At 28.6% G+C, this 14,630-nt stretch overlaps 1 protein-coding gene across 1 annotated transcript; it reads right to left on the reverse strand.

The window, feature by feature from the left end:
* Positions 1 to 13,318: 13,318 nt before the first annotated feature.
* Positions 13,319 to 14,306, reverse strand: LOC113372222 (calcium load-activated calcium channel-like). Its single transcript, XM_026612546.1, has 4 exons — positions 14,191 to 14,306; positions 14,009 to 14,086; positions 13,705 to 13,879; positions 13,319 to 13,577 (listed from the first exon to the last, which is right to left on the reverse strand). The coding sequence occupies exons 1-4, from the start codon at positions 14,249 to 14,251 to the stop codon at positions 13,340 to 13,342; spliced, it is 552 nt and encodes a 183-aa protein (XP_026468331.1). The 5' UTR covers positions 14,252 to 14,306; the 3' UTR covers positions 13,319 to 13,339.
* Between the last annotated feature and the right edge of the window lie 324 nt (positions 14,307 to 14,630).

Below are 14,630 nucleotides of genomic sequence, written 5' to 3' on the forward strand. Positions count from 1 at the left end.
TGATTTATGGATAAAATATATACATGTGTTCTATTTAATACCCAAATAAAAACCAGTAAGTGATAGTGATATTTATTGAATCATCACCACTCTTAAATTTTATAATTTAGTTGCATCGTTCCATTTTAAGTATATCTATTTTATCTATAAATCATTAATTATTTTAAATATGAATATTTTTATCTATATAGAATGATCAACAAGATGAAAAAGCAGAGTTGAATTCAGGGCAAACACATATTGCCCAAGCAAATATTGAGATTCGCTTGAATACAGAGAAATCGGACAAATTACCTGAGATAATGTTTATGAAATATCGAGAATTACTTTAATAACGCATTATCCAGTGAAGACTTTGATGTACTGAATAATTTGCTGGAAGCCGCTCATGGTATGTATTCCGTTTTTATTAATAACATTATGTTTTATTTAGCAAAAGTTTATTTTAAATCTTTTCTTAGACAGAAGATTTGCAGAAACACTTGATAGCACATTCAATGTGCCTCATTCATATGAAAACAACTCAAACAATGATGTTTAGGGTCTCGATAGCCAATTATATAACAGTGATGATTACGGTTACTCAACGCCATCGGAGAACATTGAAAACGCCTTTGTCAATGATTATAAATCGTTTGCAGATACAGAAAATGCATACTCGAACACTTTGCAAGCATTGGATATTATCATTAGCATCGGAAGAGGAACTTCCTGCTGCAGCGTCTTGGATGGATATATCTGAATTGGCAACAAAATTGACTGAGATTCCCATTAGCTTATCACCCAGCATGTTAAATATTGACACCATCAGTAATGAAGATAATAAAATAGATGATAATGTTCTTCATAATCAAAAAATATTCAATGAATTTCCCATAGGTTTACCAAATGGGTTGGTTGTACCGAAATGCACTGCATCATATATAGATTTACAGAATTGTAATAAAAATAAAGCACTTGTGGAAACAAATACCACAGAATCAGTTGCTGAAAATGTTATTTGTAGTAATGACAGTTCGTTATCAATGACATTGGAAGATGCATATACTGGAGAGAGCAAAAGCATTGACTTACATAGCGCCTATGAGAACCAACAGTCGATAATTGATGATATACAAAATATTGATGATTTTACAAATGTGGATTATGATGATATGTTTAATGAACTATTTACTAACAGTTTAGATAATAATCTGCACCAGAAACCAAAGCCGGTTCTTAATAGCAAAAAATGTAAATGTAATTGCGATAATACCTGTTGTGAATCGAAATCAAATAATAATTTATGTAAAGGTTTAGTCCAAACATTTCAAGATATTACTCGTGATATATGTAAATGTATTGACTGTAAATGTGATCCATCTCAAGAATGTTGGGAAAGTATTAAGGAATATTATTCATCAGAGATCAATGAGAATGATGTAGCTTCAAAAGATTATATCAATGTCCAAAAGGATGAAAATTTCTGTAGAAACAATGTAAACGAGTTTGATAATAAATGTTGTGTTGTTATTTGTTTGAAAAATGTAGAAGGATTAAAGGAATTGTTGTTTAATTGTTAATTCAGCTTTATTTGAATGTACTTTTACATAAAATTAATTCTAAATAATTGATTAAAATTATTTAAAATTTGTTATATTACACAATTTAAGATTAATTTAAAGTTAATGTTAGGAAATTTAAAAAAACTGCCTCAAAATCTTTGTATAAAATTTGTTGTGTGCACATACATTTTACACCAAATATGCAGTCATTCATGAAAATTATATTATTTTATTGTGATAATGATATTGAATAATATATATTAATAAAGATTATTCTTGTTATTATATTTCAATAATTTATTGAATTTAGTTATTTAAAGTGACAAACTTATTCAATGAATCAAGTTTGATTCTTAATCTTAATAAATTTTGACTTCATATAAGCTTTTTTTCACTTGAGAACATTCTATTTAAAATGAATATTAGTTACAACTGTTAATAAACATCAAGTAACGAAGTGTGTTAATATAAAATAAAAGTCGTTTTATTTAATGTATAGTTTTTCAATTTGAAATTCGCGCTCTCGACGTTATGTCACTTTTCACTTCTCCTATGGGGCCGGCCATCTTGGTGTGCACATGTCATGGAGATTTTGATGAATGATTCACGTGTGTTAATTAATTAGCGTTTTTAATTAAATTTTCAAATTAGATTTAATTAATTCATATATTAATTTGTTATATTAATTATGTAGATCAATTTCATGTAAAATGTGTAAATGATAATTTGTGCCTGAAAGAGATATGTGCCGAAGTACTTAGGGGTTAGATTAATGACTTTTATGAAGGTTTTTAATGGGCCTTCTAATTAATATTGTAATCGAATACTTTATTTACAGATTCCAATGTATCCTTTAGTAATATTCATATATACAATTATCAAATATATGGTGTATGTATTTGCGATTCTGAAGACTGTAAGTACTTCTGCATATTTTTAAATTATATGTTTACGATTCATTCACCAAAGTCTCTAATACTTGCGTCGCGACGTGTGTTGAGCAAAGACTCCACTTGGACATTTGAAAATTATAAATTAAGTGAATTGAAAGTAATCTAGTAAATGTGAAATAGTGTTTTCGAAGCAGTGATCTTTGGTGTTCTCGAAGCAGCCTAGCTTTGGGATTGCAAGCAGTTTCTTCGAGGGATCAATGTGAGTTAAAGCAATTTTTTTACAAAACGTGTCATAGAATACGTTACTGATGTGTACATGCATTCATCAAACAATAAATAAATACTCTGTTATGTTTTATAACATATCATTTTTCATTATTATTTAATAATCATATTATTATTTAAATAAAAAATGTTGTTAGATACAGATGGATACTTATAGTAAACAAAAATATATAACTGCGTATTGTATAATATAAATTATAATAAAAGACGAGAGTAAATAAAGTTTATCCACACACACTTATTAAAATCACGTTCAGTTTTGAGGATAATTATGCAAAGGACTAAGTATTTCCTAATCCAGGCAAATTTAATACAAATGTAAATAATCTTAATTTTTTGTTTAATAAAATTATTCAGAGAAATCAAAGCAAGGAAACTGATGACGTCTATCGTTTTGCTCTTTCATTTAATACATTTGTAATTTTCAATTATTTTAAAATTCTTATTCTTACATCAAAAACCTTTAGATGTTTTCTACTAAAAAGCCGGTTTCGAATGTCATAATTTAAAATAAAACTATGATAAATCTAAGCCTAATCACAATTTTAAAGGGATTTGCATAATTCAAAATTGTCTGTATGTACATATTTCAGTGAGATATTTTATGACTCGTTCATGCTCATGCATCTGCTGAAATTAATTCTGTTTAATAATTTATTTGTTTCAAGTAATTATATTGTAATACTATTTCTACACGGGCTTTTGGCAAAATATTGAATCCTTACTTTTTCATTTATTAATGTTTCAGTTCATATTGTCGTTATCTTATTTAAAGACAGTTTATATTTAACATATTATTCTTAACAAAGTTTAACTATATTAATTAATTGTTTTTACAATTATAGTAATGAATATTTTGCTTTTTCTTTTTATATTACGAGTATTATTCTGACTACTTTAGCAGATGTATGTGCAACAGATTTTGAATATCACTTGCAATTTTAAATTAGCAAGTGATGTTTGATAAACAAGAAAATCATTTTATCTATTTATTATGGGGAAAACATATTGATTATTTACTTATTTAAACTTATTAAGTTGTTGTATGTGACAAAGGCATGAAAAATAATTTGTTTTTCATTATAATTTTAACAGTCAATTTGGAATATTTATATATTTTATTTTATGTCTGGACCGTCTTGAAGTTTTGTTCTGAAATTAATTGGTTTTATTACCTTTATTTTGATTATCCATTAATTGAGTCACTCTTCAAGTGCTGAGATATATTCCTGCAAATTTGCTGCAACGGATATTTTAAAATGAGTAAATGTTACACATAGTACTTGTAAAACCTATTTTATACTTAGATCAAGCTCTTGTTTTAAATATAATGTTTGTGGTATATCATAATAACAGAAAAAATAGCTCAAGCGGCAATTTATACAAAAGATCTTCACTTTCCTTACTTTACTGCTTCATGACTGAATAATATTTTTTATTCTACAAAGTCTTGTGAACATTGTTCATTATTTTATGGCAACGAATTTATTACATTTCTAGTATCAAGAATCATGTGTTTTCCCTATAACAATAATTAATGCATGTATGCACTGTCTTATGATTACAAGTTTTGATCAAAATATGTAAGACTCGACTAGGCTTTGCAAACTGGAATTTTGCATTTTGCAATTAATTTGCCTAATTAATTTTATTTTTATATAAGCATAATTTTGTACATATTTTTTATTTTCTACATTCTATGTTTACATACTAGATAATAAATTATAATAAACATGATTTTTACAAAGTCTATATATATATATAGTATTATAAAAATATTTGTAATATTTTTGCAGCCCAACCGTCGAATTAAAAAAAGGATTAAATAACAAAATTATTTATTCCATTAAACGTTTCGACACTTGATAGAAATAGAAGGAGCACATATTGACCTCCTATATATGATGTCAATGATAGCATGACATAGTGGTGTGGAGTGACCATATAACATCATATACATGACATTGTGGTGTGGAGTGACCACAATGTCATGCTATCATTAACATCATATATAGGAGATCAATATGTGCTCCTTCTATTTCTTGTTAGTTAATATAATAGTATATTATTATTTTACACAAATTTAGTGTTCAATCAATTTTTACATTTTAATTAATTTTTTTGTTGTTTTTCCTGGTTTGATTACTGAATGATGACACACATCAAGTGTCGAAACATTTAATGGAATAAATAATTTTGTTATTTAATCTTTTTTTTAATTCGACAGTTGGGCTGCAAAAATATTACAAATATATATATATATATATATATATATATATATATATAATTATTTTTTTCTAATTCTAAGAACAATTTTTATCGAGACTTGTAATCAGTGAAAATTTGTTTAATTCAAGTGTTGAGCAATTAATTAAATTTGTTGATAAAATTCCAAATTAGTAACGATTAGTAAAAGTCATGTATTTTATGAAACTAAATTCTTCTTTGTATATTTATTTTGTTTTGTTAAGAACTTTTTCAAGATATTTTCATCTTATGTATAATATTTTATGAGAATTGCTCGACATTTTAATTGATTTTGTCCTGCCATATATAATTAAACTTTGATAAATACTACATTAACTCGATTGATTTGTATTTAAATTATATAAATCAAATGTTTTTGATTTAATTATTCTTTTACAAAATTTTGAATTATTTAATTCTACGTTATTCCAGTTGTACTTATAATAAATATTTCTCAATATGTATACATTTCTTCTATCAGTGCAATTATTTTAACAATCGAGTTGATGTAGTTTGATTAAAGTTTCGAAAAGTTGATTTGAATAAAACAATACATAATTTTGATCAAAATTTCATCACTTCATTCAATATTTAAAGATTTTTTCATTAGATTTCTATATAATAAATTAATATATAGATAATTTCTAAAGTGTTTACAATCTTAGTTTATAATTTCTAGTTTTGAAGTTTTGTTGAATTCAAATCAACTACATGTTTTTGTCTCGATTAATCGTAAAGGTTTCACACGTTTTATCAAGTTGTATAAACATTTTTGATTCGATTAATATCATTTCATTTCATCGATTAATTAAATAATTCTGTCGAATAATTTTTTTTTTTTAAGTCCAAATTTTCTGATTATAATTCTTTCGAATAATTTTTTTTTTCTAAGTCCTTTCAGATAATTTTTTTTTCTAAGTCCAAATTTTTTGAAACCTTTTCGATTAAGACAGACAAGTTATTTATGCATGCTGTATTATCCCAAAGCCAACATTCGAATGAATGAAACCCATATTGAATATTTCACAACGAGAAAATTTTATTGGGACAAAGTTAAAAATTTTAACTAAGTCCCAGTAATTTTTTCTCGTTGTGAAAATTTCAACGTGGACTTCATTTCATTCGAGTGTTGGTTTTGGGAATTGGTGTGAGGGAACACTAAAAAACATAAAAAAGTTTCAACGCTGAACAGAAAAGAGAAAAATTGACCTGGGACTTAGGGGGTTTTTTTTAGGCTCTCCACCTCCCCCTTCCTCCTCCCTCCTCCTCTCCCCCTTTTTTTTCCCTTTTTTCCGCTTTTTTTCACATTTTTTTTCCTTTTTTGGTGTTTTTTCGCATGTTGTGGTTTTTGGGTAGATTTTTGGGTCCGGCATGCATCTCCCTCCGCAATGTGTCTCTCTGCGTGTAACCTCTCGCATCATGGACCTCAGGTTGACCACCACTTCGTGTGTTCGTTTCAGGACCCTTTGCGCTCGCCAACAGCCAGCCACCAGCACTGCTCCATTTTTTCTGCTTCCGAGTTGGTCGTCGTCGCCTTCAGCTGGACTCGATCCGTCTCACCTTGTGCCTGCCTCCAGAGCGATTTCACCGAGTATGCGGTCACTTAAACCACTCGGCTATTTAAGTTATTGATGATAAAAGTTATTTTTATTCCTATATTGTATTAATATTGAATTTTAATAAAGAATATGTATCATACTCATCTCTCTTATTCATCATCTGCCTCTACCCCTCTCTTTCCCCAGTTCTTCCTCTACTTTTTTTTTTTTCTCTTTATGTATCTCTCTTACAGTCAAGTGCGAACCTTGAATTTTTCAGAAATATTCTAAGTGTCAAGGTCGAAATGCGCCACCTGAATTCAATATTTTGAACTAATACACTCTCTGTTACAGTCAAGTGCGGAACTTGAGTTTTTTGTTTTTCAGAAATATTCTAAGTGTCAAGGTCGAAATGCGACACCTGAATTTAATATTTTGAACTAATATTTGATAATTATGAAAAACTAGACATTTGATTTTTTGTGCCTCTTCTGGAATCGAACCGAGACACGCTGAGCAATCTTAATGGTCACTTAACGATCTCGGCCAATTGGTTTTAAAAAATCGTAGTCTTTTGTAAAAATATAAAGTATTAATTTCAAACTGAAAGATATAAGTTTCCTAAAAATGTAGTATGCCAAATGTGCGAATGGCCGAGGTCGTAAAGATACGGTTTAGGCCGGAATATCAATTCAAAGTTCGCCAGTTCGAACCCCATTTGACAGAAAAAAATATTTGGAGCTAATAATTTTTCAAACTGTGTAAATAAAGAAGCCATATAGATAGAATTAAATTTATTGAGTGTCAGTATTACAAAAATCGACATAATATATATATATATATATATATATATATAAATAAATATATACGCATATATATATATATATATATATACATAAATATATAAAAAAGATAAGAAACAGTAGGAGGAGAATAATTTTTAATAAATTCATATTTACGCCTGGTTAGCAGTAAACCAAACCTACTTTGGTGTAATTTAAAAATCTTATTATTCTTTCGATAAAAAGACAGTCTATCAGGAGCAGCCAAAATTGGCCAAAATCTTGACTTTCAAATGCAATTTTAAGGCACTTAATGAATGAAATTAATAATTTTAATTAATGCTTTGTGTAGACTAAAGTACAATCTTTATACCAAACCAAAAAAAATACAAATTTATCATCGTCTTCATAGTTAAAATCAGCTTCAAAGTTGGCAATTTTTCAAACTTCAATTTGGTACCAAGGGCAGAAGAATTAATTTTTCCAAAAACTGATTTCATATTCGGAATCAGCGCCTCGAAAACTATCAGAATCGGTCAAAACATTTTGAAAATCGCGAAAAAAAAATTTAATTTCATTAGTAAAATTTTGGTTTTGCTACCAATGATTTCGATTTTTCGCAGCGGTATGTGGATTTATCCAAAAACGGATAATATTTTCGAAATCAGCGTCCCAAAATCAATCAAAACCAATCAAAACATTTTGAAAATCGCGAAGAAAAGCCGATTTTTTTAAAAAAGAAATCGATTTTGCAACCAAAGATTTCGATTTTTCGCGGGGTGTGTGTGGGTTTATCCAAAAATAGATAGCATTTTTGAAATCAGCGTCCGAAAATCTTTTGGAGTCAGTCAAAATATTTCCAAAATAGCGAAAACAAATCTATTTTTTTGCTAAAATTCCGATGTTGCAACCAAAGTTTTTGTTGTTTTCCAGTGGTACACGCCTTGAAAGCTCATCAAACAGGATAATTTCGTCCTTGGCGTAATAAAAAATCATCCAAAAACTTTGTCCAATAAGTTCTTGATCATAAATTTCCTTTAGTATAGGGGAGACCCAGATTTTATGATTCCTGTTCCTATAAGTGCATAATCAGTTAAAACAATTTGAAAATCGCCAAAAGAGCTAGATTTTTTTGAAAAATAAAATTGACATTGCAATCAAAATTTTCGATTTTTTTGCAAAAGTATATGGATTTATCCAAAAACGGAGAGCATTTTTAAAATCAGCGTCCCAAAATTCTTTTGAAATCAGTCAAAACAATTAAAAAATAGCGAAAAGAACCCAATTTTTTTATAAAATTTTGAGGTTGCAACCTCATTTAAGATTTTAATATCTTACAGAGGTGTGTAGATTTATCCAAAAACGTATAATATATTCAAACTCAGCTCCGCAAAATCTATCAGAATCAGTCAAAACATTTTGAAAATTGCGAAAACAAAATCAAATTTTTGATAAAATTTCGAGGTTGCAACCAAAAATTTTAATGTTTTGCAGAGATGTGTGGATTTATCCAAAAAACGGAAAATATTTTCAAAATCAGCGCCCCAAAATCTAACAGAATCAGTCAAAACTCCGAATAATCTAACTTGAAACAATTTTTAATCTAGAATAATGTCGCAATCATATGAACTACACACAGACAAGTTAAAATAAAAACTTCACAAAATAACTACTACATATGAGAAGAATTGTTTACAAGTTTTTCGGATATTCTCAAATTTATTAAAAATATTAAAAATCAGAATTTGGGTAAAATTTTGGGTAAAAATCCAAGTGGTCCAGTAGGAGCTGAGAAATCGTGGATATCGTATCGAAAAAGAATTTCGGGAAAAACGCGCTTCAAGTTTTGAGAAGAAAATATAGGAGGATTATTAAAAACTTACGTAGAAAAACTAAATAAAGGCTTCAAATTATAGTCACAGATATTTTTACTAAAAATATACAATATATTAAATGATTGCGATTTATTCTGTTTGTCTTTTTATATAATCTCGATTGTTTTATTTAAACTAAAAGCTTAACTGTTTCGACCTTTCATGATTACAGTAGGAGTTCCTTATTCGCGGTTAAAATTTTCGTTATTCGCGGATTCCAACATGTATCGAACCCAAAATCCTTTGTAAATGCTATCATTTTGAACAAAAGAACAAACAACTTTGTCACAAAATCTGTGGATATCTTTGATTATTTCGTTTTGAACAAAACGGCAAAAACTTTGTCAACCTTGGAACGTATTCCCTATAATCCTATATAAAATGCCATTCTGTATTTGCTGATTCTTTACTCGCGGCTTTTTTACGGAACGTATACCCTGCGAATGAGGAGGTTTTACTATATTGTAATCAGGGTATATAAATGGAATGCTCGTGCATTTTAGTACGAATCCCAAAAAATAGAATTTCTCAACATACATACTTTCTAAACGAATTAAATGGTTATAATACAATTATATGCACATCATAAAAACAAACTGAATATTATTAAAAATACAGTAGAATCCGATTAGTATGACTCCGGATATATTGACAACCGCTTAATATGACGTAATCGCACGAATTTGGTTTGCATATAAAATTCCTTAAAAAACAGCTGTCTAGTCGGATATATTGACATCGCTTACATTGACATGTCGCTTATAATCACCCATTTTTGCAAAAAAATTGTCCAATTATAATGACCGACATGATTTTATATGATGTGGCCAAGTCTACGAAAGCAATTGCTATGTCTTTTGTGCACAATAGCACCAGGGATTGTTTTTACAATAAAATTATGTAAAGAAATCAATCAAAAATTACTGATAACTTACATTAAAAAAACACATTTGTATGTTTATGGGTAGGGTAGACTAATTATTAATGGTCCACTACGGATATCTCATAAACAAATAAAATTAGATTTTTTTTTAACAATTATATTTGATAGTAGAGGGCAAAAAATGTATAAATTCGTAACCAGCTATCACCTTTATTCTTATGATTTTGCTATCAGAGGATAAGCAGCACATGAGTGCGATAAAATAGTAAAGTTTAAAAAAAGCAATTTTACAAAAGATTAATTGAATAAATTGTTAATCCGGCTCTTCTGATAAATATTTCTGACCAATATACTGTGTTGTCTTTGTAACAAATGTATCCACAGAATTAATTTATTATTCTCTATGATTATTTGGCATTGGTTAAATAATGTAGCGTAAAATGCCTTTAAAATTTAATAGAAGAAATTGCATCTGTTCGCCCCCTGGTTGTTCCACTTTACCCCGTATGTGAGGTAAAATGGGTCAGATACCAAATATTTAAAAAATAGTTAAAAATATAATATTTATATAATTAGAAATTATGTACGTATGTATGTAAGTTTTTCTGAACATAGTTCGAAAGATGCTTCTTTGATGTATGTTATGTGTTGTTCATTGTGTTGTGCCCCGCCCTACCCTATGTCAATTTTATTTTATATTAAATTTTAATGTGTCATTTTTATTTTTAATTAAAACGTTTGTATAGGCTTTTCTTTTAAATTACTGAAACATGTAACATATTTACACATTAAAAAGTTTTTCTTCAGTACGCTTTTAATGACGACCGGTTAGTATGACGAGATTTCGGCGTCCCTTCGATGTCATACTAAGCGGATTTTACTGTATAGCAATAATTCAATTTGAAAGCATACTCTATTAATTCGTAATAATATGTTGTCATTGCCAAACCCATTTATATTAAAGACATCAATAAATTGAATTATACTTGAAGAGAAAAAACAAAAATATTTCAAAACGACTTTCTTTTACTGCCTCAAATGTGTGAACATAATTAACACGATCATGAAATTATCAATTTCGCGAAAAATGTCTTACACGATTTAGCTATAAAACTTATTCCTTATTAATACTAACATTAAGTAAAAGTGTATATGAACTCACCGAGTTATCCGCAACGTGGCCAAGTGGTTAAGAGCTCAACTCGCAAATGCAGAGGTTTCCGGAACGAATCCCGGTCGAACGCACTACGCAAACTGCATGCAAAAATGAATTTATTTAGACTCGAATAAGTTCAAGAACAAAAAAAATGTGCTAGTTTATAAAATAAAACATTTAATAGTAAAAAAAACTTACCGGAAGAGTATTCTGAAGCAGACCACAGTGACGGCGATATGATTACGACTGATGCGCTGGCCAAAAACTCGGACTTATTTAAATTAAATGACATCATTCGTGCTATTTCGTTTTTATCCGAATTACAGTCGACGTGTTACTGTGCAAAATGATGATTAACTAGCCGTTTACTTATTTCTCGACAAAAATATAACGGCATAGTATTAACCTTAACCTAAGGTTACGTCCTTGCCGACATCTATGCGAGGATCACATCATTGCAACAGTTGAAGATACGTTAAATTTTCAAATATTAATTGAATTTACAAGTGACTCAAGAAAACATATAAAATCTTTTATGAAAATTATAGATACATTTTTGGTTATCACTTTCCAAAATCCTATCTAAACAAAATGTTTTACATAAAACATATTAAACATTCTTTTAAAATTATCTTAATATACTTTTCTTACCAAATTTTGCTATAATATAGCTATACAAAAAAAAACATTTTTGACAGAAAATCCTATGGAAGGCCGATCTAGTTCCGAAACGTCCTCTGCAAAAATTTAATGTTTGGTAATATAAACATAACTAGTGGGGTGGGTGGCATCGTGCCTTAAGGCAAATTGCTGTAACTTCCCGTACCGCAACGAAATGTTCGAGGAATGAATGTTTTCAAATAGATTATTATAAATATTGTAACATTTTCTAATATTCATAAGAATTATATAAACTGAATTGCAAAGTTAAAATTATTTGTTTAAGTTATATTAGAACTTTAGTCAGAATAAAAATAAAATTTTAATTATATTCGATATACAATATATGATATATATATATATACATTGTATGTATATATATATACATAATTGTATGTATATATATATATATATATATATACATACAATTTTTTTTTCCAAAATCAATTATTTTGTTAAGACAAGCAGAAAGTTCTTTGAATCAGTTAAATCGGACGATTAGTTCTCTCAAAAACTGCAATTTTTTACATATTTAGATCCATATCTTCGAAATGGCTGGGCCTACCTTTGCCAAAAACTAATAAACACTTCTCCCAATCATTACTAATTGAATGTTTTTTAGATCATTCAAATCGGATACTCCGTTCTCTCAAAAAGTCGATTTCTATTTTCTGCATTCTTTGCTCCGTATCTCCGAAACGGCTGGACTTGCCTTTGCCAAAAACTAATCAGCACATCTCTCTATCAATAGGAATCGAATGTTTTTTGAACCATTCAAATCGGTTGATCCGTGCGCCCGAAAACGTGACTGAAAATTTGTATCCATACATACATGCACACACACACACACATCCATTTTTTTCTGAAGTATGCCAAAACGTTCAGAAACCTTCGAAACGTCGAGAAATGTAAAAATTTTCAATTTCGATTTTCTGCCCATTACAATAACTTACCCTACGGGAAGTTAAAAAAGTACTCAACAATTTTCCATTGCACAGACAAATTTGATTATTCAATGTACATCTCTTTGAATGTATCAATGTCTCAATTTACTTCTATTTGATGTACAACTATAAAACAATTCTTCAAAACTGTTATTTTTCTCTTATTGCTAGTAAAATATTTTATTATAACTTACCATCATTTCAGGTGTGTTTCCATCATGAAAGCACAATTTACATTTTATTATTATTATGTGCTTTATTTTTAAATTATCGCGTTCAAACAATATTGATTTCATAAGCCCAACATCCAGCTCTCATGTAACAATAAATTCTTGTTAAATAGAAAATGATGTTTTTTTTTTTTAATTCATCTATAATATACTGTAAAATAAACCTTTGTCAAGTTGTGAATGACCATATAAACATTTTGATACATATATTTGTACATTGTTAAATACAGTCACTTTAAAAGGCTTACAAATCCTTAAATAAATTACACTAATACATAATTATAACAATTAGTATTGTCTAGTTTATTTAAATTGGCCGGGAGTAGTACCGAACAAGCCTCCACTTTGTTTACTTGCAGCTCTGGAAGGAGCAAATCCTAACATTTTTTGAATATTCTGTCTTATAGACATTGTGCAAAGAATATAGAGGAATATGAAAGAGCACTCGGTATAATCATCACCAGGTAAATTTCTATGACTGAGCCCTTGAATCCATGATATAGGAACAAATGGTAAATGGGCCACAACTCTCCCATCAAATCTGGAAAATTATAAATACTTTCATACTTCATTACTTTCATTTGCACAATTTATATCTTTTACTTGATATTGTCCCTTAGTTGTGTCCCTTATCATTTGTAAAGAAATAAATATATATAACAACTTACATGCTATTGAACATGCTTAACAGCGCTGTGAATGCAAATCCAATTGCAAACATCGATTTCATTTTCACAAGAGATAAGTCACGGTTATTATTTTTTAGCCTTTCTTCATCACGTTCAATTTTTTTCTTATGCTGCTTATCTAAAGAGTCGCCGTGAGCTTCCTTCCTTCGTTCCACTAAAATAAAAAATAATAATCAATTTTTTATTTGTTCCAATAGAAAATATCAAAGGTAATGTTAAGATTTTTTCTGCTAATAAATTTCAATGTATGGTAAGTTACATATACAGTAAATTACATACTTACATCGTTTACTTTGTTTTTCTACTTCAGTTTTCAGTTTTTGGTATTTTTCTGTTCTGTATACCATGAGCCATGTCAGACCTGAAATTAATTCCATTTAATTACTAGTAGAGGCTGCTTATTAAGTAAACTTAAATTCTTAAGAATATTGTATATGAAATTATATAAATTATGGGCTTTCACACCTTCTCCCAATAGAGCTGTGCAAATGGAAATGAACACTATCAGTAAAGTATCACCCCACATTTTAATAAATAATTTAATTTAGAAGTCTAAAGCTATTTACATTTGTTCGTAGAAATTATTGTGACATTTGACATGTCATTTATAGGTTATAAGGCAAATATGAAATGAGATCATTAAAAGAAACAGGGGTACACAACCTTTTTTTTAAACGAATGGTACGATAAGAAACCATTGTGTTATTTCATATTATATTTTCTTTTCTATTATAACAATTCCATTACTTTACATTCTGTTGATATATTTGAATATTTCATAAAAATAAAACGGCAATAACTTTGCTTAAAAATTCGTGGATAGATATTATATGAAGATTAAATTAGCATTGTTGCTATGAAGGCCCCTATAAATGTGTTTGTAATCTATAAACCTTGAATTTTTT

The sequence above is a fragment of the Ctenocephalides felis genome, unplaced genomic scaffold, assembly GCF_003426905.1.
Source record: "Ctenocephalides felis isolate EL2017-DRISC unplaced genomic scaffold, ASM342690v1 CF-g0.4_SCAFFOLD_01604, whole genome shotgun sequence".
Lineage (NCBI taxonomy): Eukaryota > Metazoa > Arthropoda > Insecta > Siphonaptera > Pulicidae > Ctenocephalides > Ctenocephalides felis.

Excerpts from the sequence above, each read along its gene's own strand:
- LOC113372222 (XM_026612546.1), bottom strand. The coding sequence starts at position 14,251 with ATGTGGGGTGATACTTTACTGATAGTGTTCATTTCCATTTGCACAGCT. Across the intron at positions 14,087-14,190 it reads CACAGCTCTATTGGGAGAAG|GTCTGACATGGCTCATGGTA; the intron begins GTGTGAAAGCCC and ends AATTAATTTCAG. Across the intron at positions 13,880-14,008 it reads AGAAAAACAAAGTAAACGAT|TGGAACGAAGGAAGGAAGCT; the intron begins GTAAGTATGTAA and ends TTTTTATTTTAG.